Below are 22622 nucleotides of genomic sequence, written 5' to 3' on the forward strand. Positions count from 1 at the left end.
ATCTCAGTGTCCATACCTTTCTCCACACAAAGTATTTCATCATGCTTTTTTTAAAACTTCTTTCTTTGACTGTTCCATGGGGACATTTTCCCATGTCACTTTATCAAAGGGTGGTTGTTTTCTTTCCCAGAAGCCAGACAGCAGGACTTCAAGAGGTGGGTGCCCTCTCAGTTTCTTATCGCTCCTCTCAAGACATTTACTCCCCATGTCCCTGTAAACCCTCAGCTACATCAAAAGAAGTGCCTGGATTGAGGCATCACCCATGTCTTTCAAACACTCTGTAAGAAGTAAGAAGTAATATTGAAGTAGACACCTGAATGGTATAAGCAAAGTCCTATTGAGGAGAGAGTTGCTTGCAGCCTATGAGGCACCAGTTGGGCTAGTGTGTTAGATAGGAAAAAAAACTCAACAAAAAGGTCCTTTTCTGGGTAGTGAGAAATGAGTAAAGTGAAGTGGGGTGAGATATGGGCCTTGGGAAGGCTTCAGAGCCCAGGTTAAAAAGGAGTGGATAGGTCATGTTCAACGTGCAGAGAGTATAATTAAGCATAAATGGAGATGCTCTAGAACAGATATGACATCCTGACATAGTTGTAGAGTCCTGAGCAAGAAAGAGGAGAGAAGACAGTTCAAAAAATATCAAGGAAGTCTGTGCACATGAAAGACCAAACATAAAATCTTAGTGGAAAACCATAAAGCCCCTAGCAATGATGGAGAAGACTGTCAATGTGGAAGAGAGAGGAGGGTATAGGCAAAGATATAAAAAAATAACAACCCAAGAAACACAATATTAAATAAGTGCAAATACTTCAGTTTCATAAAATGGGAACTAAAGGTAAGGAGATCTTATTTTATGTTTATTTATTTATTTAATTTAATGTACCCAGTAGAAATTCACATTCTTTTTTTTTTTTTTTTTTTTAAATATTATTTTATTAGTTGGAGGCCAATCACTTTACAACATTTCAGTGGGTTTTGTCATACATTGGCATGAATCAGCCATATAGTTACACGTATTCCCCATCCCGATCCCCCCTCCCACCTCCCTCCCCACCCGACTCCTCAGGGTCCTCCCAGTGCACCAGGCCCGAGCACCTGACTCATGCATCCCACCTGGGCTGGTGGTCCGTTTCACCATAGATAGTATACATGCTGTTCTTTCAAAACATCCCACCCTCACGTTCTTCCCCAGAGTTCAAAAGTCTGTTCTGTACTTCTGTGTCTCTTTTTCTGTTTTGCATATAGGGTTATCGCCACCATCTATCTAAATTCCGTATATATGTGTTAGTATACTGTAATGTTCTTTATCTTTCTGGCTTACTTCACTCTGTATAATGGGCTCCAGTTTCATCCATCTCATTAGAACTGATTCAAATGAACTCTTTTTAATGGCTGAATAATATTCCATGGTGTATATGTACCACAGCTTCCTTATCCATTCATCTGCTGATGGGCATCTGGGTTGCTTCCATGTCCTGGCTATTATAAACAGAGCTGCGATGAACATTGGGGTGCATGTGTCTCTTTCAGATCTGGATTCCTCAGTGTGTATCCCCAGAAGTGGTATTGCTGGGTCATATGGCATTTCTATTTCCAGTTTTTTAAGAAATCTCCACACTGTTTTCCATAGTGGCTGTACTAGTTTGCATTCCCACCAACAGTGTAAGAGGGTTCCCTTTTCTCCACACCCTCTCTAGCATTTATTGCTTGTAGACTTTTGGATAGCAACCATCCTGACTGGCGTGTAATGGTACCTCATTGTGGTTTTGATTTGCATTTCTCTGATGATGAGTGAGATTGAAAGCATTTCCTCTGAAATCAGGAACAAGACAAGGATGCCCACTCTCACCACTACTATTCAACATAGTGTTGGAAGTTTTGGCCACAGCAATCAGAGCAGAAAAAGAAGTAAAAGGAATCCAGATAGGAAAAGAAGAAGTGAAACTCTCGCTGTTTGCAGATGACATGATCCTCTACATAGAAATTCACATTCTTAAATCTGTGTTCTGGGAAAACTAATGAACTAGGGCAAAAAGTGCATTTATGTGGGGAGTAGTGGGAGGCACACCACTCCTCAAATTATCATTGCAATATTATAACACTTTCAGATTATATCCCATAAAACAAAGTATTAGGCATTTTGGATAAAACATGCTAGAATTATACTAGTCTGTTACCTATAAAAATTGATGATCTAGTAGGAATGTTAAAGATAGAAAATGATTACCACAGAACAACCTACTCTTTTTTTTTCTTCTCAAATCAATTTTTGAACAATTTAGTGAGCTATTTCATGCTAATATACTTAGTTGTCAAGATCAAGGATATTTTATGGTGTCTTACAATTTTCTGTTCCTGAATCTCTGAGCTTTGTTTCCTGTATAACTCTTCCAGGAAGGATGCACAACCAAGTATCATCACATACAGATTCAAACTAGTGGGGTGAAGGAGCAAGAATGGTGTGTGCCTCTGCACACAGTTCCAACACACTTCTGTTGTCTAAATTTATTTAATTGAACACACTCCACTGGCTTCAAGTAGATTTGAGAAACATGTGATATTATTCAGGTGTTGCAGAGCTCATACAGGTCTACTAAATTTAAAGAGTAGAATCAATGCCTTAGAGCCTCCATGGACGCATATAACATACAACCATGAGAAAGAATAACCCGTGAGAAGCATTTGCATAGAATCAGTAGGAGATTGTGACTTGCAAATGGAAGAGAAAAGACAGAAAGAGAAGTTAGAATGATTTTCTGATTTCTGGATGGGGCAGTTATATGCAATGGGATCATTCATTGTTTAAGGGAACTTGGGCAGTTCAGCATTGTACATGATGAATTTGATATCAATGTGAGATGCTAATCACAAGATTCTCTTAAATTGGAGAGGCAGCAAGAAGAGGCAGAAGTAAGATCATCCTACAATAATTCCTTGGGGCATGATGTGGTATCCTGAAAAGTCTGCAGGGCAAGAAATGTGTAATGGCAGTATCATTGGCTATTTCAAATGAAATTGTGAAAGGCTCTCCTGATTGATTTCAGAATAAGAAGCAACAAAGAACATTACTTTCCCCTGCCACACAGATCTATACATGTGTATAAGTGTGAGGAAGCCAATCTAAACATCTTCATTCAACATGCAGTGTTGGTTTCTCTCCCAGAAAGCCTCTAATTTTAAAAGATACTGAGAAAAATTGAATTTCTGGTTCTCTTCATTGAAATTTACTTCCAATTACCTGATTATATTCTCTAAGGTCCTGTTTATTTCTCTATCTCTCTCTGTCTCTCTAGTATATAATGGCTTAAATGTATATTTTAAATATAACAAATAGCAATATATTAATGATAGAAATTCTAGCACACTAATCATAGAAACAAAAATAATAATAAGAAGAAAGAATAACCTTTAGTTTGAGTTTTTGCAATGTGTCAGTCTTTGGTGTGTATGTGCATGTATGTATAGACAACATGTATGTATGTATGTATGATTATGTAATGATGCAGGTGTGTGTTATTTAGTGTATTGTCTAATGCATTTCACTTAATCTTCAAAAGATTAGTATGAAAAGTGTACCGCTATTATCCTGACTTTATCGAAATTCATTTCAACTCAAACTTCATCATTAATTGGCATTTTATATCATAAAGAGACATAAAAGATATGTGTTTACATTGTAATTTCTTGTCTCTTCAAAGCATTAGAAAAAATTGAGGTTATATTTCTATTTTTTATATATATGATTAATATCTTTATCTGAGTCAAAAGCACACCTGCCCTCAGGCTAGGTAATATCTATCATACAATTTTCTACCCATATTCCATATCAACTTCTTAATAATGAAAACTTTTGTTTCATTCATTTTTAGGGCAATTCAACTTATGACTCCTGTATGTTCAATGAAAATCTATTTAGTTTATTGAATTGTTTATAACAACCAGTTATTTCAAGTCAGTTGCACACCAACTAAGTCTGATATTTGAAGTTTTCTGAGAGAACTTATCATTATTTTATCAAGCAAGTCACTGATATTATGTTATAGAAAATTAAAAAGTAAAAATGGCAGTATCATATAGTGCAAAATATAAATCTTCAGATTTAGTATTTCCCAGGATTTCCAAATTAAACACTTTTCAAAGTAAATATTTTTCAGAAAGAAATGATTTGGTGTTTTTGCATTTGTTTACATTACAATGATAACTTTAATGTAAATATAAGATGCTAGAACATACAAATATTTCTTTAACATATAAATGTGCAGTCTTACCAAGATTAATGAATAACTGACCTCTAGTTAAATGGAGATATAAAACAATATTGTGTGTGCTTAATTTTATAATGATAAATCTAGTAAAGAAGGGCAAATAATTTGATTTTATTTATAGTGTATTTTGAAAATCCTGATAAATGCAAAATAATAATGATTAGAGTGTAGTACATTCATTGAGTAAAGATTACAAAGGTCTTTTTATTTCCTTTGAGGAAGGATTGAAGTATGGCTGTGTATTTAGCTAAAATAAAACCTATAAGTGATAGCATTTTTTACAATTCATCTTCAAGATTCTTCTAGAAAATACAGGGATATAAACTGCATTGCACATCTCTTTTCTGAAATATAGCATTATTAAACAAGGAAATGTTGATGCTAGATGGAAAGAAACTTTATGTTGGGTAAGAGTTGCACAAATGTGGAAGGGGCTAAGACTTGTAATGCATATGTCTCCACTTTGAACATAAAGCAAGGAAACTCATCACTAGAGCATTCCTCTTTTGATTCAAGAATAAAATTTCATTCAAGATCCTGGCTGTCATACAAGACATTTTTTCATCATTCTAGCATCTTGGGAGTATGTTTCCAGATCCTTGATTGATTGGTTATGCAATAAGTTATGAAAGAGAACTGTCAAAGCTTTAGGTGCCTCATAGATATTGGCAGGACGATAGAAGTAGGATGATGAAGGAGTTAGTGAATGTATCATGGAGTGTTTCTAGTACCTGAAGACAAAATAATAAACAATCTTGTGGAGACAATGCAAACTCTCTAAAAATGTAAATATAATTGATACATCATCAGAAACCTTTGATAACAGGGACCAGACAAACATAAATCAATAATTTTATAAAATAAGCATTTGAGAACTTATGATGGTACAGGGACTCAGTGTGAGTAGACTAGACATTACCCATACTCAGCACTAAGATGAAGTGTTAAGTTTTGAATCAGGATGACTATAGGAAAAAGCAAAATCAGCAGGACAAAATTATTCCAGGCATGAGAAAACATCAACAACTTTGTACACAGACATACTGAATTTCAGTTGTCAGTAACCACTGATGTTCGAGACTTATGATCAACCAGTTCTTGGAAGGCACCACTGCCCGAAACCTGAATCTACATCTATACGGAATTTTTACTGAGTTAGTAAGTCAAACCAGTAAAGAGAGTCAGGACCAAATTTACATGCATATATCCTGCAAACCTCATTCATATGCTGATCATTTAAAGCTCATAAAATCATAGTAAATTGATTCTAAAATTTCAAGGAATTCAATGCAAAATCAGAATTTGTTTATTTCATAATGAAAAAAAATAGTTTATGGCTGATTCATATTGATATTTGGCAGAAAACAACAAAATTCTGTAAAGCTATTATCCTTCAATTAAAAAAAATAAATTTTTTAAAAATAGCTAATTTAATGGATAAACATCATGTTACAAAAAATATCCACTTCCAAAGTTGCCTGAAATTCCTTTGGTTTTAATTGCAAAATGCACATTAGTAACTCTCATTTTCACATACAGCTAAATGTAAACAAGTTTGAGATTCACACTACTTTTCCCCCCTTTTCTGTTTAGCTCTAATTTGATTATTTATTTATAGGTAGAAAAAAGGAATTCAGGATGGAGCATGAGAATCACACTTTCAGCAATGACTTCATTCTTTTGGGACTCTTTACTTCTTCTCAAGCAAGTCTGGTATTCTTCTCTTTTATATTCACCATTTTTGTTTTGACTGTAACAGAAAATACAGTCATGATTCTCATTATCCACAGGGAATTACGACTTCATACTCCAATGTACTTCCTGCTTAGCCATCTCTCTTTTATGGATATCTTGCATATTTCCAACATTGTTCCCAAAATGATCACTGACTTTCTGTCAGGCAGCAAAACTATTTCTTTTGCAGCCTGTGGCGTCCAGATATTCCTATCCCTCACCCTCTTGGGTGGCGAGTGCCTTCTCCTGGCAGCAATGTCCTATGATCGCTATGTAGCCATCTGTCACCCCCTGCGCTACCCTATGCTTATGAATGACTATGTCAGCGTTCTCATGGCTGGAGGGGCCTGGTTTGTTGGGATAATCAACTCCATAGTTCACACAGCTTACACACTTCACTTTCCCTTTTGTGGCTCAAGAGCCATCGATCACTTTTTCTGTGAAGTCCCTGCTATGTTGGTGTTGTCTTGTGTGGACACAACACACTATGAACGAGGAGTTTATGTAAGTGGCATCATTTTCCTGCTTATCCCTTCCTCTCTAATCTTTGCATCTTATGTCCAAATTCTCCTTACTGTCCTCCAAATGAAATCTTCAGAGGCTTGGAAAAAGTCATTTTCTACCTGTTTCTTCCACATGATTGTAGTCATAATGTACTATGGGCCTTTTATTTTCACATACATGAGACCTAAAAAGTATCACACTCCAGGCCAGGATAAGTTCCTGGCAATATTCTATACCATCCTCACACCATCTTTCAACCCAATTATCTATAGCTTTAGGAATAAAGATGTTCTAGAAGCACTGAAAAATATGCTGAAAAGTAACTTTGTCCAGAAAAAACAATAGAAAAAATGCTCGAAATACCTGTTTTCTATTTCCACAGTTATATTTAGACAATATCTGTTATTCATATCTCTGAGAAGATAATAAAAAAGTTCTTATCTCTTCAACTGTAGAAAGAAGCAGATGTTTCCAAAATCCTGATAATGATAAAGTTTATCACAGGGATTTGCCTTACAAATACATTTATCTAAAAAATATACCTTCCTCTCTATGGTACTGATTATAATTGTCAGTCTTTAATCAAAAGTCAAATATGACTCAATGTTTTCAATTTTGTATCACTAAAATTATAAGAATGTGTAAAAATATTTTATAATAAAATCACATTGTATTGAATATATATATGTGTGTTAGTCGCTTAGTTGTGTCCGATTCTTGTAACCCCAGGGATTGAAGCCCACCAGGCTCCTCTTTCTGTGGAATTCTCCAGGCAAGAGTACTGGAGTAGGTTGCCATTCTCTTCTCCAGGGGATCTTCCCAACCCAGGGATCGAACTTAGGTTTCCTGCTTTGCAGGTAGATTCTTTACTGTTTGAGCTACCAGGGAAAATAATTTTATAAAAAGTTATGTGATTCTCTCTCTCTATTTATGTAGATATATATATGTATATTCCATGTAAATACAGAATATACTTATGTATTCCATATAAATATATACCATACATATATTCCAGTAGATTTGGAATATATATATATATATTCCATATACATATATATATGTATGTGTGTGTATATATATATATACATATATATAAAAAGGGAGAAAGAGAGCCACATAAATTTTTAAATTATATTTCAAACACTACAATGTTATTAAAAGTTTAAGGTAATGTTCATCAAAGGTACAAATTACCAGTCTGGAGATAGGTACTAGGGATATACCAAAGAGCATTGTAATTATATGAAAAATAAGATACATTTTATATTTAAAAGTTGCTAAAATAGTAGATTAAAAAACTTCTCATCACTCAGAAACAATTGTAATTGTGGGTGATAGATTTTAACTAAACTTATTGTGGTAATCTTATTGCAATATATGCATACATGTACACATGCATGCTAAGTTTTGCAATACACACACACACACACACACACACACACACACATGTATATCAGAACATCATGTTCTATGCCTAAATGTAACACAATGTTTTATGTCAATTATATTCCTGTAACACAAAGAATATGAAATATATTACTATCATTACAATATATTCTTCTCTGGGCATACCGCTTATAATATTAAAATAATATTAATACATGATATTCATTAAGTGGACCTCCCTGGTGGCTCAGCAGTAAAGAATCTGCCTGCCAGTGCAGGAGAGATAGGTTCAATCTGGGGGTTGGGAAGATCCCCCAGAGAAGGAAATGGCAACCTATTCCATTGTTCTTGCCTACTCTCTCCTCATCTCAATTGAGGAGGAATTTAGTGGCCACAGGACTGGAAAAGGCTAGTTTTCATTCCAATCCCAAAGAAAGGTAATGCCAAAGAATGCTCAAACTGCCACACAATTGCCCTCATCTCACAGGCTAGCAAAGTAATGCTCAAAATTCTCCAAGCCAGACTTTAACAATACATGAACCGTGAACTTCCAGATGTTCAAGCTGGTTTTAGAAAAGGCAGAGGAACCAGAGATCAAATTGCCAACATCCGCTGGATCATCAAAAAAGCAAGAGAGTTCCCAGAAATCATCTATTTCTGCTTCCTTGACTATGCCAAAGCCTTTGACTTTGTGGATCACGATAAATTGTGGAAAATTCTGAAAGAGATGGGAATACCAGACCACCGATCTGCCTCTTGAGAAATCTGTATGTAGGTCAGGAAACAACAGTTAGAACTGGACATGGAACAACAGACTGGTTCCAAATAGGGAAAGGATTACATCAAGCCTGTATATTGTCACCCAGCTTATTTAACTTATATGCAGAGTACATCATGAGAAACGCTGGGCTGGATGAAGCACAACCTGGAATCAAGATTGCTGGGAGACATATGAATAACCTCAGATATACAGCTGACACCACCCTCATGGCAGAAAGTGAAGAACTAAAGAGCCTCTTGATGAAAGTGAAAGAGGAGAGTGAAAAAGTTGGCTTAAAACTCAACATTCAGAAAACTAAGATCATGGCATCCAGTCCCATCACTTCATGGCAAATAGATGGGGAAACAGTGGAAACAGTGGCCAACTTTATTTTTCTGGGCTCCAAAATCACTGCAGATGGTGACTGCAGACATGAGATTAAAAGACACTTACCCCTTGGAAGGAAAGTTATAACCAGCCTAGACAGCATATTAAAAAGCAGAGACATTACTTTGCCAACAGAGGTCCGTCTCGTCAAGGTTATGGTTTTTCCAGTAGTCATGTATGGATGTGAGTTGGACTATAAAGAAAGCTAATTGATGCTTTTGAACTGTGGTGTTGGAGAAGACTCTTGAGAGTTCCTTGGACTGCAAGGAGATCCAACCAGTCCATCCTGAATGAGATCAGTCCTGAGTGTGCATTTGAAGGGCTGATGTTGAAGCTGAAATTCCAATACTTGGTCCACCTGATAAGAAGAACTGTCTCATGTGATAAGACCCTGATGCTGGGAAATATTGAAGGCTGGGGGAGAAGGGGACAACAGAGGATGAGATGACTGGATGGCATCACTGACTCAATGGACATGACTTTGGGCAAACTCTGGGAGTTGGTGATGGACAGGGAGGCCTGGCATGCTGCAGTCCATGAGGATGCAAAGAGTTGGACATGGCTGAACGACTGAACTGAACTGAACTTGGGGGAAACAAAAAGCTAGAATTATACAAAGCGACAAATCAGTACAACCGTATCTGTCACTTGGCCCTCTCCTGGAAACTTTCAAAATCTGAAAAGACTTCACAAACTCTATTTGAAAAACGTTTGACTAATAAATCAGAATATTTATCTTAAAAAGTTTAGTGAGGTAACAGAGAACATAAACAACTATACAGAATTAGACAATCAATGTAGAAACAAAATGAAAAGTTCAACAAAATTTGAAACTGTAAAAGAGAACCAAACAAATCTAACCCTAGAACTGAACACAGTAATTGAAATGAAGAAAAGCAATAGAGACTAAATAGCAGACTAGATCTAGCAAAAGAACTCTCTATGAGATCAGAGATTACCAACAGGAATAATAATAGCAACAACAAAAACTGTGAAAAAAATGGAAAAAAACATATAGCACTTATAGGATAGTATAAGTCACTAAGAGGAAAGAAAGAGAAAGGGAGGCAAAAGTTTATTTAATGTAGTAAATGAAAACAATATAGAAACTGAAAATCTGGGGAGGGAAGTGAACATCCAGATCCATGAAACTCAAAGAACTCAAAATAAATTAAACATAAGGAAATCTTCCCCTAGACATATTGTAATTCACAAATCAAATATTTTAAAAATCTAAGCTGAATCAATATTACTCCTTGTCAAGTAAAACATACAATTAATTAACTTACTGAAAACTATTGAAAATATAAGAACACAAGTTATAATCTGCAATAAAATTTATTGTTGAATATTTTCTCAATATCGTTGCACCAAAGTAAATATTATTTTCATTAGATAGTTTATTACATGAAAAAATTAGCAATCTAATTATAATTATTACATGACACTTTTTTATAATTTAATGAGTTTTACCAAAAGAATGACAATTTCAAATAAATTATGTAAACTTAAAAAAATTAAAAACTATTCTCATAAGTGTGATATTTTTAAGAATCCTTGCTCACATGTTTTGTTAAATTAAACACATCCTATTTGATTTATTAAATTTTTGGCCAATATAATCATAATAGGAAATAAATTAGTATATGCAGACATATCAATACTGTGCACTTACTGAGTAACAATATATAAAATATATGATTTAAAAATTTAGAGGCATAATAATATTGAAAGAATCTGAATAAATAAGCAGTGTCTTTCTGCACCAACTAATACTAAATACACCAGGGAAAATTTCTATAGAAGTTATTTGAACTCCTACCCAAACCTTGGCTTGTGGCCATCCTGGGCTTCTAGTAATTTAACTGATATTATGTAAGTCTCGGTGGATATACCTAAGTGCCTAAGTGGATGGAAAAAAAAAAAAGAAAAAAAGAATTAAATTGAGTTTCAGGTAAAGGAGGCCTAGAATCAAATCACTGTGACCCCTGAGTTTCAATAAAGGCATTTAAAATGTCAGCTTTAGAGATGTAAATATTAATATATTTGTTTAGAAATTTTTCAAAGAATTTTACTCAGGAAATACTTTGCTCCCATGAAGAAGTTTGGACTGCTTTCAGCTAATCAAGCCAGTGCGTGTGTAAAAGTGCAGATATAATAAAAGGTACTAATTGTATTTTTATTTCTATTTGCCACCGAAGAGAAGGGACACTTCAGCAACTGCTTAATAGGAGTTTATTCAGAAGTAAGTAAGTACTTCTGCTTATACTAAGCAATACAGCCAGGCCTGTTGTTAGCCAGAGAATTCAAAAAGAAAACTTCATTTGACTGAAGTTAGTTTCACAAGGTATACAAATATTTTATACTAGATTGTATATCCTTAAAAGTAAAAAACTATATGGGCTATTCAAACACTTGCAAACATTTTTTAAAGACATGAAGCTCTGTTTAAATCTAACATTTTTTATCATATAATTCTGACTATTAATCTGAGTGTGAATGACTGTGAAAGGATGGTAAAATATAGCAAAACTGATAAAGACAGCTGTTGATATTGTTTATAAACTACTCTTCTAAATTTATGGGGAATAATGCATGGGTCTACACTCACCTATACCATATACTGAAATATGATGGAAAATAATCATGATATTTTACAAAACATACAATAAACTCTCATAAAATTCAAATAGTACTTCAAATATGAGATTTATGTGGCTGTGATTGAAGTAAGATATGCATAGAAAAAAGAAGAAATTCAACTAATAAACAATATTCATTAAAGAAATGAGAATTCATTGTATCCATAGGCTATGATATATCCTTTGCACATGGGAAATATTGTAGCCAAGAAGGGAATGTTTTAAAACAGCATAGGTAACACAAATCATAATCTCTAGGAGTAGAGATGTTTTCATGCAAGCACACTATACAATAACATGGAAGCTGATTTTATTGTATTAACTCCTTGGCAGTGTTGATTACTGTTTGGATTGAAATCATTCAGGACTTAAGGTAATCAGTTTAGGAAATGAGTGATATAATATACATAAGAGTTGGTTAAGCTAAGAAATAGAGGTTTTAAATGAAATTTGATATTAAGTGTGTGATTCCACTTTTTAAAATACTGTTCAGCAAAAATTGTACAACATAAAATGAACAACAAAAAGTAGTTTTCTACCTTATTCATAAATGTGATTTCTGAAAGGGAAGTGAGATGAAGTTGTTGGAAGAGATAGAGCCAAATCATATTCAGTATGCTCTGGATGTGCTCACGTTATATTTGAAGAATAATTTAATATTTAGGGAATCGAATTCTCAATAAAGTTTATAGAGGGCAGCCTTTCTTATTTATTATTAATTTTAATTTTTGGTTTATGAATGAAAATTCATTACATGGTAATGTTGCAACCTTAATACTGCTTCCTACTCTTTCTTTTACCCTAAATGAACTCACAATTTCTAAGTAAAACCTAAAAATTACTTGTCTAAATTTCATATCGAAATATAAAATGGAATAAATAGTGAAGGTAAACAATAATGGCTATTGTTACCTGTCTGTGGATATATTTTGATCATCTGTATCCATAAATTCTATAATTTGAAAGATAGCTTCTAGAAATAAACTAGCTATTAACCGTATGTTTAATTATCTTTTTTTATACTTTTAAACATAAACTGTATAATTGAGGTGTCTTATGCTTTTAACTTGTACATTTTATTTATTTTTATTTCTTATAAATAAATATTGAGCAAATTTATCTGAACAAACAATCTTGCATAATTTTGTGAATATAAAATGGGTTGTAGCATACAGAAATAATTTGAAAACATGCAATTGTAGTTAATGACAAGTGAGGTGAATGTAAATGTTGGTTATGAATTATAAAGACGCTAAAATGTATAGCTCTTCTCAGTGATATTTTACACCCTGGCATGCACTGATTTTTATGTTTTATCTCCTAGATGGCCTGTAATATTCCATGTCTCTTTGTACCTGTTCTACTTAAAAAATACAGACTCAGATATTTATATTCTTTATGCTTACAATTCTTGTAAGTAAATAAGATAAAATTGTATCCAGTTTTAAACTTAAACTCTCTCTTTCATGTACCTGTGTATTAAAACAGAATAAATACATTCTTATTGCAAGACAAAATTGAAAGACATATTATTATAATCAGTTTCTGTCTTTCAAAATATTTGCTAATTACTAGTTTACCTAATAATGCTTATTCACCACTGTAAAATTTCACTGAATAATGTGAATTAGGACACACAAGCATATAAACACAAATATTCTATGTATTTAGATCTCATTATATGTAAAAATATTATATACTTTAAAACTTAGAAATACACATTATTTGAATACTAAGCACTATTAGTAAAATCTCTAAATCAGTTAATTAATATAAGTCTTTATTCACCCTTGGCTCTTCTTTAGCAAAACCTACTGTGGAAACACTTGAAGGAATATAGAATCTCATGTAAGTCTCCATAGAAGGATATTGTGTAGAGCTATGCTTATCTATAGCCCAGGGGACTCTCTTTTGGGTAATATGGTTCTGATCCTATGAAAGTCATTTTACAGTGCTGTCAATTCTAGATAACTGATGGAAATACAAAATAATTTTATTATAGACATTTATGACCAGTCAATTTTTAGGAACTATAATCGACTTCTTGTAGCTAATGTATTCAATAACCTCACAGTATAATTGATCTAGTAACCTGGTTTACTGGTTTCCCAGCCCTAAACATTTGAGTAAGGAAGGTCATTTGGGGAAAGGTCTAGCAGTTTAGTTTACTTCAGACATCTTGAGAAGAGAGGTTATCCAAATTTCTCTAAAACCTGGTGGAAATTGTCTTTGTGCTTTAAGAACTTGTGAAAGTCTGATCTGAGATTTCTTATAACACTTCCAACAAAGCAAGTTTAAGAAACATTGTCAGATAAATCCATAGTCTTACTGTATCTCTGTAAATAGTCGCGCCAGTTTTATTTTCTAATCAAGACTATTTCATTGAGAAGAGTTTTGCTCTAAAGCAAGGAGAGTGTAGGGTGCAAAAATCTGTGCTTCAGTGGAAAACTCTGCCTTGTCTAGGTTCTAGAGGATGCTCTTCTGTGTTTTCTAATTCAATCACTAGGTCACTATACAATTGTAAAGAGCTCACTTAACATATTCATGATTTTATGCTTTACCTTTTTTTTAATAATAAAATTATGATTTTTAAAACTTTGTTTCATAACATACGAATCACTGAAAGGTGGATTTTTAAAGTATTTCACTTCCAACTCTAAATATAAATATAGGGGGAAAGTATAGCGGAAAAAATGCTCTACACTGAAGTTGATGCATATTGATTTTAAGAGATGGCTATACACGTAATTTGGGCTTCCCTGGTGGCTCAGACGGTAAAGCGTCTGCCTGCAATGCTGGAGACCTGGGTTTGATCCCTGGGTCAAGAAGATCCCCTGGAGAAGGAAATGGCAACCCACTCCAGTATTCTTGCCTGGAAAATCCCATGGATGATGTAGCCTGATAGGCTACCGTCCACGGGGTCGCAAAGAGTCGGAGACGACTCAGCGACTTTACTTACTTACTTATACGTAGTTTATTTTGAAACTTGAGTAGCATTTTGGATGGTTTTAATTATCGTACAGAATGTGTATATCTATAATCTGAATTACTCAGACAGTGATATGATTGTTTCCTTCAAGTGAAATCTAGAAAGAGAGAATTTTGTTTTGGGAGCAAAATATGAACTGTATTTCATTTAAAAGCTTTGAGAGACCAATTTGTGAAAATACTTTAAAACTGGTATGTATGAGAAAGTAGAGAAATATGTCAAAGCGAGTTAACTATGAACACTGAAATAGCTTTGTGTTTTAAGACATATTTCATATACATTCTTGACTTTCTACTACCTATATAGAATTATATTTTAATGACTTCAATTTATTTTTTTCTTTTGCCATTTTCAGTTCTTTATTGTTTGTCAATAAAAAGTAACCCACCCTTATTTCAGGTTTATTTTCACAAATATTTAATATGTAATAAATAAGATAGGAATGGGATGTGTTTACATAGATTGATAGATAGATTGGTAAGAACTAACTGGAAATTCAGTTCTCTAACAATATATTTTAAGGTAAAGTCACTTCAAATATCTGAATCTCAACCTTGTCATTGATAAAATGTCAGTGGTGGTGTCAAGGTCAAGAGAGGGTAGTAAAGACTAAATACAATTTAATTCAGGAACATATCCTAATATGTAGCAGGTGCCAACCTATAGAGATGATCAATAAAAGTTTAAATTTTTATCTTTTCTTCCATATATTACATGGCCCCAATATTTTTTTTTCATCTAGCATTTTCCTCTTATGTTTAATGTCATTAATGCTGATGCCTTGATTGCAATATTTTAGAAAAATTTTAAAAATCAAAGAGATCAAAAATGTTTTGTAAATGGAAATATGTTATTTATTGTTTTTTCAGTGGATAAAACCCCAGAAGTTACATTTTAAAAAGCTAGTTGACTTTATTTTAACCTAGGAAAATGTCCTATTAACTTTAGAGGTAGAAGTACTCAAGGATAATATTCAGCAGCTAAAATTGGTTCCCTGATGAATGCAGAGGTCTTTTATGTAATACCGCATGACAGAATGTTAGAATACTGACACATGAGTAACTAAAACATTGCTACAGGGTCAGTCACAACACATGGGATAAAACATCAGATATGATGTGTCATTCATCGCTTCCCTTGTTTATTTTTTCACCTTCAGAATGTAATAATATTAACTACTCGATAGAAAATGCATGCAATGTATGTTTTAGTAGCTCAGCATGTCCAACTCTTTGCAACACCATGAACTGTGGCCTGCCAGACTCCTCTATCCATGGGATTCTCTAGGCAAGAATACTGGAGTGAGTTGCCATTTCCTTCTCCAGGGAATCTTCCCGACCCAGGGATTGAACACAGGTCTCTTGCATTGCTGGCAGATTTTTTATCATCTAACCCATCAGGGAAGTTCAAAATACATGTGATGGGAATGATCATAACTCCATTGTTAATTTCAAATATTATATTTTAACTTACTCTTAACTAAGTTACTTATTTAAATTATATACTATGGGATCAAGTTCATATCCTATATGTTTCTGAACATAAGTGGCATTTATGAAGAAACATTTCTCCCACTTTTTCCTTTGCAAAGCTGTCAGAGACCAAACAGTATTCAAAGGTTGATTCTTCTGTATATGTCCAGAAACCTGCCATAGGTTTGAACACTGTATTTGGAACTTAAAATATTGAATAATTTCAATTATATTTGAATTCTATTTTTTAATTTTTTGTGTGGTAAATATGCTTACCATAATTTTTTACCATTTTATCCATATTTAAGAGTATAGGTGAGTGATAAGTATATTAACATTATTGCACAAACATTACCCACATCACACAGGACATTGTTATCTTACTCAACTGAAACTCTCTACTTATTAAAGACTAACTCTTCACTCCTCTCGTGTGCCAGTCTTTAGCAACAACCATTCCACTTTCATCTCTATAAGTTTGACTACCCTGGGAAACTCATATATGTGGAATCATGTGTATGGGTTGTCATGACTGTCTTATTTTACTTGACAATATCTGCTAGCTTCATCCACGTGGTAACATGTAGCAGCATTTCCATCCATTTTAACACAAGATATATGTATACATATATATATACACACATATAGATATGTATATATAAGTTTAGTAATTAATCTGTAAATGGACATTTTTGTTGCTTCCACCATTTAGCTATTGTGAATAAAGTGAAAAAAGCGTGGGTATATGGATACCTGTTCTAGATTTCACTTTCATTTATTTTGGAAATGTACTTGGAGGTGGAATTACCTTGTCATATGGTGATTCTATTTTTTTTTTTTTTTTTTTAGAAATTGCAATAGCATTTTCCACAGTGGTTACACCATTTTGTGTTTCCTCCATCACTGCATGTGTTCTAATTTCTTCATATCTTTGCCAAAATTTGTTATTTTCTGCTTTTTTTTTTTTTTTCCTACTGTTCCCCATGCAATAAGTTGGTATCTTATTGTAACTTTGACTTTAATTTCCCTAAAATTTTTGGTATTGAGTATCTTTTCCTCTGTTTATTGGCCATTTGTATATCTTTGAAGAAATGCTTATTCAAATGTGTCCACCATTTAAACATTTTTCTGTTGTTGTTGAGTTATAGTTCTTTACATACTCTTTGTATCAGTTCATTATCTGGTATACATTTTGTAGATATTTTCCATTTTGTGTGTTGCTTATTCACCCTTCTGACAAATTTCTTTGATTCACAGAAGCTTTTTATGGAATACATCTATATTTTTGCTGTTTCAGTGTTACGACTAAGAATAAATAGCTAAATCCAATGTTATGAAACTTTCATGTTTCCTTCTAAGAATTTACAGTCTTAGCTCTATAGTTAGCTATTTCATTCATTTAAACTAATCTGTGTATGCTGTAAGATAATGGACCAATTTTAATATATACATATGGATCTGAAGTTTTCCTAGCAATATTATTTGAAAGAACATCCCAATTGTAGGTATGAATGAGATGTGTCAAAAAATTCATTCGATCACATATGTGAAGTCTTTTTCCTGATATCTCTAAAATTTTGGTTTTGTTTTTCTTTATAACAGTACTACAGTCTTTGTTTTTGTAGCTTTGTGGTAAGGTTTGCTCAGAAAGAGTGAGTTTTCCAATTATTTTATAAGATTGCTTGGGCTAGCCTGTGTATTTGAATTTCTTAATGAATTTTAGAATGTATTTCTTCTATTTCTTCAACTTCCTTTTGGGATTATGATAGATATTTTATTGCATCTGTTCTTTGCTTAAGTAGTATCAGCACTTTAACAATATTCAGTTTTCCAACCCAAAGGCACAGAGCACTTTTCCATTTATTTGTCTTTGCTTCAGTTTCTTTAAGCAGTGTTTTGTGATTTTCAGTGAGTAAGTTTTCTGCCTTCCTTGTTAAGTTTATTCCTAATAATTTTATTCAATTGTATGATACTCTTAATGTAATTGTTTTCTTAAATTCTTTTTGGTATATACATAATATGCGTTATTAGTGTACAAAAATGCACTGATTTAGTATCCTGCAACATTGCTGAGTTATTAGTCCTAATGGATCTTCATTTTCTACACATGAGATAATGTATATTTTCAACCATGCTGATTTCACTATTTTCTTTATAGCTAGGATTTTGATTTGTTTGTTTTACTTGCCTAGAGGTTCTTTTTAGTACTTCCAGTACTATATTAATTAGAAATGGCAAAAGAGGACTTTCTTGCCTTGTTCTTGATCTGAAAGAACATTTTAGTCTTCCACCATTGATTATAGAGTTAGTTGTGAGTTACATTTTTAATTGCGACATTAGTTTATACCACCTTAATATTTTATTTAAGTAAAGAAGAACTTGATCTTAGTGGCCAACAGAATGAGCCAATGGTTTCATCACCCACTCCTCCTTATTCCTAAGGCATATATTTTAAAATATTTTAGCACATTTCCCTCTATTTAGCAATATATTTTTCACCAATATGCTTATATTTAATACTTACTAAATACCAATACCACCTCAACTCTTCTCCCTGGCTACTGTGAACAAAGACATTTCTCTCTATATACCACCATCTCCACCTCTTTTGTGTGTGTTACCATCATTTCAACATAGTTACATCCAACTTTGCATCTGCAATGACTAGGTTGACAACATTGTTTGATCTTCCACTATAGATTGCTATAATAGAAGAATATAAATTATTTTAAAATCATGATATTTTAGTGTATATTTCTCTGTATACAATTCTTCTCATTATTGGTATTTTTACTGTCAAGACATTTTTAGAGCTATGTATTTATAGGCAATGCTGAGAATATTCAGAAAACATATTCAAGAAGACATTTAAAATCCTAAAGAAGTTATTTTGCAATATAGCATTTCTCATTTATTTTTCTGTTTTCTATTCATGATATTTCAATATAGTGACTCATGTATATCAATACTGAAAGTATTTTTCTTTGATAATATTAGCTCCATTATTATTTTTTATGTGAATTTCTAGGAATGACTATACATATATGTTAGTTTCCTTATAGTACTTCTCTAATTCTCCTGTCCCTTCAATATGGCAACATAATTAGATGTTTGTTGCTGTTCTATTTTAAATATTAATTCTATAGAATTTTTCCCCTTTGTGTTTGAAACTTCCCATTAATCTTTTCATTGATTATCTTTTTTTCTTACTTAGCAAAAGACTTTCTTACCTGTCTCTTTTACGTATCTAATGATATGTGATTTAATAATATCTTATACTTCTTTGAAGAGAAAACTCATTTTTTAAAGTGTTCTCTTTTTCATTTTTTTCAATTATTTAATTCACTCTATATTTGTATATGATTGTGTGTGTTTCAGTACGTGTATATGTATGTGCCCATATTCAGTTTTCTCTTTCATGTTTGGCAGTTCCTTTAAAAGTCTGGAAAAAATTGGCTCTAGAATAATATTTACAAGTAAAACACAGCATGCAGTGTAGAATTAATAAATTCTTATAATATCACTGAGAATGCTGTTTCCAATATTCATTTATGAGAATACTTTCAGAATGTCGTTTTCTGTTTTCCATTAAATGATTGACCACTTCTCTATTCAAAGTTCTTCTTTCAAAAGAACCTAGAATATTTCATCTCTCATTGTGCCATATGCTTCCCTGTTCCCTTTTAGTTTAGTACATGTCTATTTCTTAAACATCATGATAGGTTTTTAAGAAGGAGGAGATTATAAATATATGTAGTTAACTGAACACACTCATCTAGAATTGAAAATAATTTTAAGTACAAACAATGGTAAAAAATGAAATGAATACAGCAAAGAAATGTAGGGCAATATTTATCAAATAATTATTAAAAAATAAAATTTGTGCTAATGGGAGGCATTGAGTAAATTCACAAAAGCTACAAGGGGCACATTTTACAGATATTCAGGTAAAGGGTCTATGTTATCTATAGTATTAAGAATGTTGTTGAGGAGGAAGAAGAGAATGACTTTGTGTAAACAGTACTTAACAATAAGGATTCATCCTAGATTTCACAATGAATGAGCCAAATGATATTAATTGGCTTCAAATAAGCTTGATTTGACATTTCTATGTAAAAAAATTCTGAAGAAAGAAAAATATTAATAGCTTCCCATCATCAGCTGATACATTGATACAGTTTTAGAGGTAAGCTTTTGGGTTTGAATATGAAAGATAAATAATTCATTAATTGTAATAAATATTTATTTGCAGAATTTATATAAGGTATGCATTTGCATTGATGTCCTATGAGTATATTTCAATTATGATATCTGATTTTGATGATACTTGAGTTCATGTAGGTGGTAAAAACACTTATCTTAATGATTTCTTAATAATTTTTTATAAGCAAATTCAAAGATTTCTGGGAAAATTTTGGCAAAAAATATTTCATCTTAAACTTTCAATCTCTGGCTTAAAATTTAAATTTATCTTTTGAAAAATAGATAAAAATTCAGTTTTGAATTTTTATGACTGAACTAAATTAGTCATTTAAGAATAACTTACTGTTATGTCTGTCTTTAGGAAAAAAAACATATCAATGATTCATGGAAACCTATAATTGGACATCAAATGATTTCATCTTAATTGGATTGTTCTCCCCTTCAATAATTGGCCTGTTTCTTTTTATTTTCATTGCTCTTATTTTCTTAATGGCATTATTTGGCAACCTGTCAATGATCCTTCTCATCTTTCTTGACACGCATCTCCATACACCAATGTATTTCCTTCTTAGTCAGCTCTCCTTCATTGACCTAAATTACATCTCCACCATTGTCCCCAAAATGGCCTCCAATTTTCTGTTTGGAAACAAGTCTATCTCCTTCATTGGATGTGGGATTCAGAGCTTCTTCTTTTTGACTTTAGCAGTTGCAGAAGCATTGCTTTTGACATCTATGGCTTATGATCGCTATGTGGCCATTTGCTTTCCTCTTCACTATCCCATAAGAATCAGCAGAAGAATGTGTGTGCTGATGATAATAGGATCTTGGATAATGGGCTCTATCAACTCCTGTGCCCACACCACATATGCCCTCCATATCCCTTATTGCAGATCCAGGGCCATCAATCATTTCTTCTGTGATGTCCCAGCCATGTTGACTCTGGCCTGCATTGACACCTGGGTCTATGAGTACACAGTATTTGTGAGTACCACCCTATTTCTTGTGTTGCCTTTTATTGTTATTGCTTGTTCCTATGGCCGTGTTCTCTTTACTGTCTATCGCATGAACTCAGCAGAAGGGAAGAAGAAGGCCTATTCAACCTGCAGCACCCACCTCACTGTGGTGACTTTCTACTATGCACCCTTTGTTTATACATATCTACGTCCAAGATCCCTTCGATCTCCAACAGAGGACAAGGCTCTGGCTGTCTTCTATACCATCTTAACCCCGATGCTCAACCCTCTTATCTACAGCATGAGAAACAAGGAAGTAATGGAGGCATTGAGAAGAGTAGCTCAGAGACTCTGCTCTGTGAAAATGTAGACAAAGCCTTTTTCCATGCATACCAAGACCTGAGCATAAATCCATTCATCACTATACAGTGATGAAAACATTACTTTATGCTTAACTGAAAGGATAAAAAATTTGAAGTGTCTTGTTAAAAAGAGGACAAAGTTGCCATTATCCTTTCTCAAATATAGTTTTTTCTTCAACATTATCTTGTTAAATATGAAATATAATACAAATTGCAAACAATATTTTGTGTCACAATTTTATGCATAATAAAAAGTGATCACTATTTTCATATGTCATTATTGGCCATGCCCAAACTCACATTTCTATGAATTTATCAAAATTTATACTTTTTAAGAAAATCTATTTTTTTAATATAGTTGAAATTTTTTTAGTCAGAGATGACAAGTAAAAGTTTGCAGTTAATTACTGATTACTTTTAATTTTGAAATGAATCTTTCTGCTAATATTACTGAAGCCATTAGGAGTATTTGTAAGTTATGAAAACCTTGGGTTGAATTATTGATAAATTATGCCAAAGTGTAACTTTTAGCACATGTGGAACTAATAATTCAAACGGAGAGTTTCTTTTTCTAAAACGTTCTCTTATAAGTCAAGTTTACTTCATCAATTCACACAAACCAGTTTCATGTAAATCTGAATTTAATAGATTCAGTCTGTGTCATCAATTATTTCTGTCAAATTTCTCATAATTTGTAGACTGTGTATAGGAAACCAGAAGTATCGTGAGGTTTCAAATGCCTTTTCTTTAATTTTACCACCATATATCCAATTAGAAGGTAAATTGAGTTAAAATTTGCTAATGATTATTTCCTATCATTTTACATAAAGAAATTATTGTTTTCCATGAATGATCTTTTACATTAATTTTAAAATCTTAAAATGTCATTTCTATTTCTAGAACTGTGGATATTTGATTTGTAATGTTGAAACAGTTTAAAGAAAAACAACTTACTTTCTGTACAGTTT

The 22622-nt window shown here is 32.9% G+C and overlaps 2 protein-coding genes across 2 annotated transcripts; both read left to right on the forward strand.

The window, feature by feature from the left end:
- The first annotated feature begins 5900 nt into the window (after positions 1-5900).
- Positions 5901-6845, forward strand: LOC136157753 (olfactory receptor 2AJ1-like). Its single transcript, XM_065919530.1, has one exon. The coding sequence runs from the start codon at positions 5901-5903 to the stop codon at positions 6843-6845; it is 945 nt and encodes a 314-aa protein (XP_065775602.1).
- Positions 6846-20723: 13878 nt separating this feature from the next.
- On the forward strand, positions 20724-21662 carry LOC136167409 (olfactory receptor 2L3-like). The gene has a single exon (XM_065935000.1). The coding sequence runs from the start codon at positions 20724-20726 to the stop codon at positions 21660-21662; it is 939 nt and encodes a 312-aa protein (XP_065791072.1).
- Positions 21663-22622: the final 960 nt, after the last annotated feature.

Source organism: Muntiacus reevesi, chromosome 1, assembly GCF_963930625.1.
Source record: "Muntiacus reevesi chromosome 1, mMunRee1.1, whole genome shotgun sequence".
Taxonomy (NCBI): domain Eukaryota; kingdom Metazoa; phylum Chordata; class Mammalia; order Artiodactyla; family Cervidae; genus Muntiacus; species Muntiacus reevesi.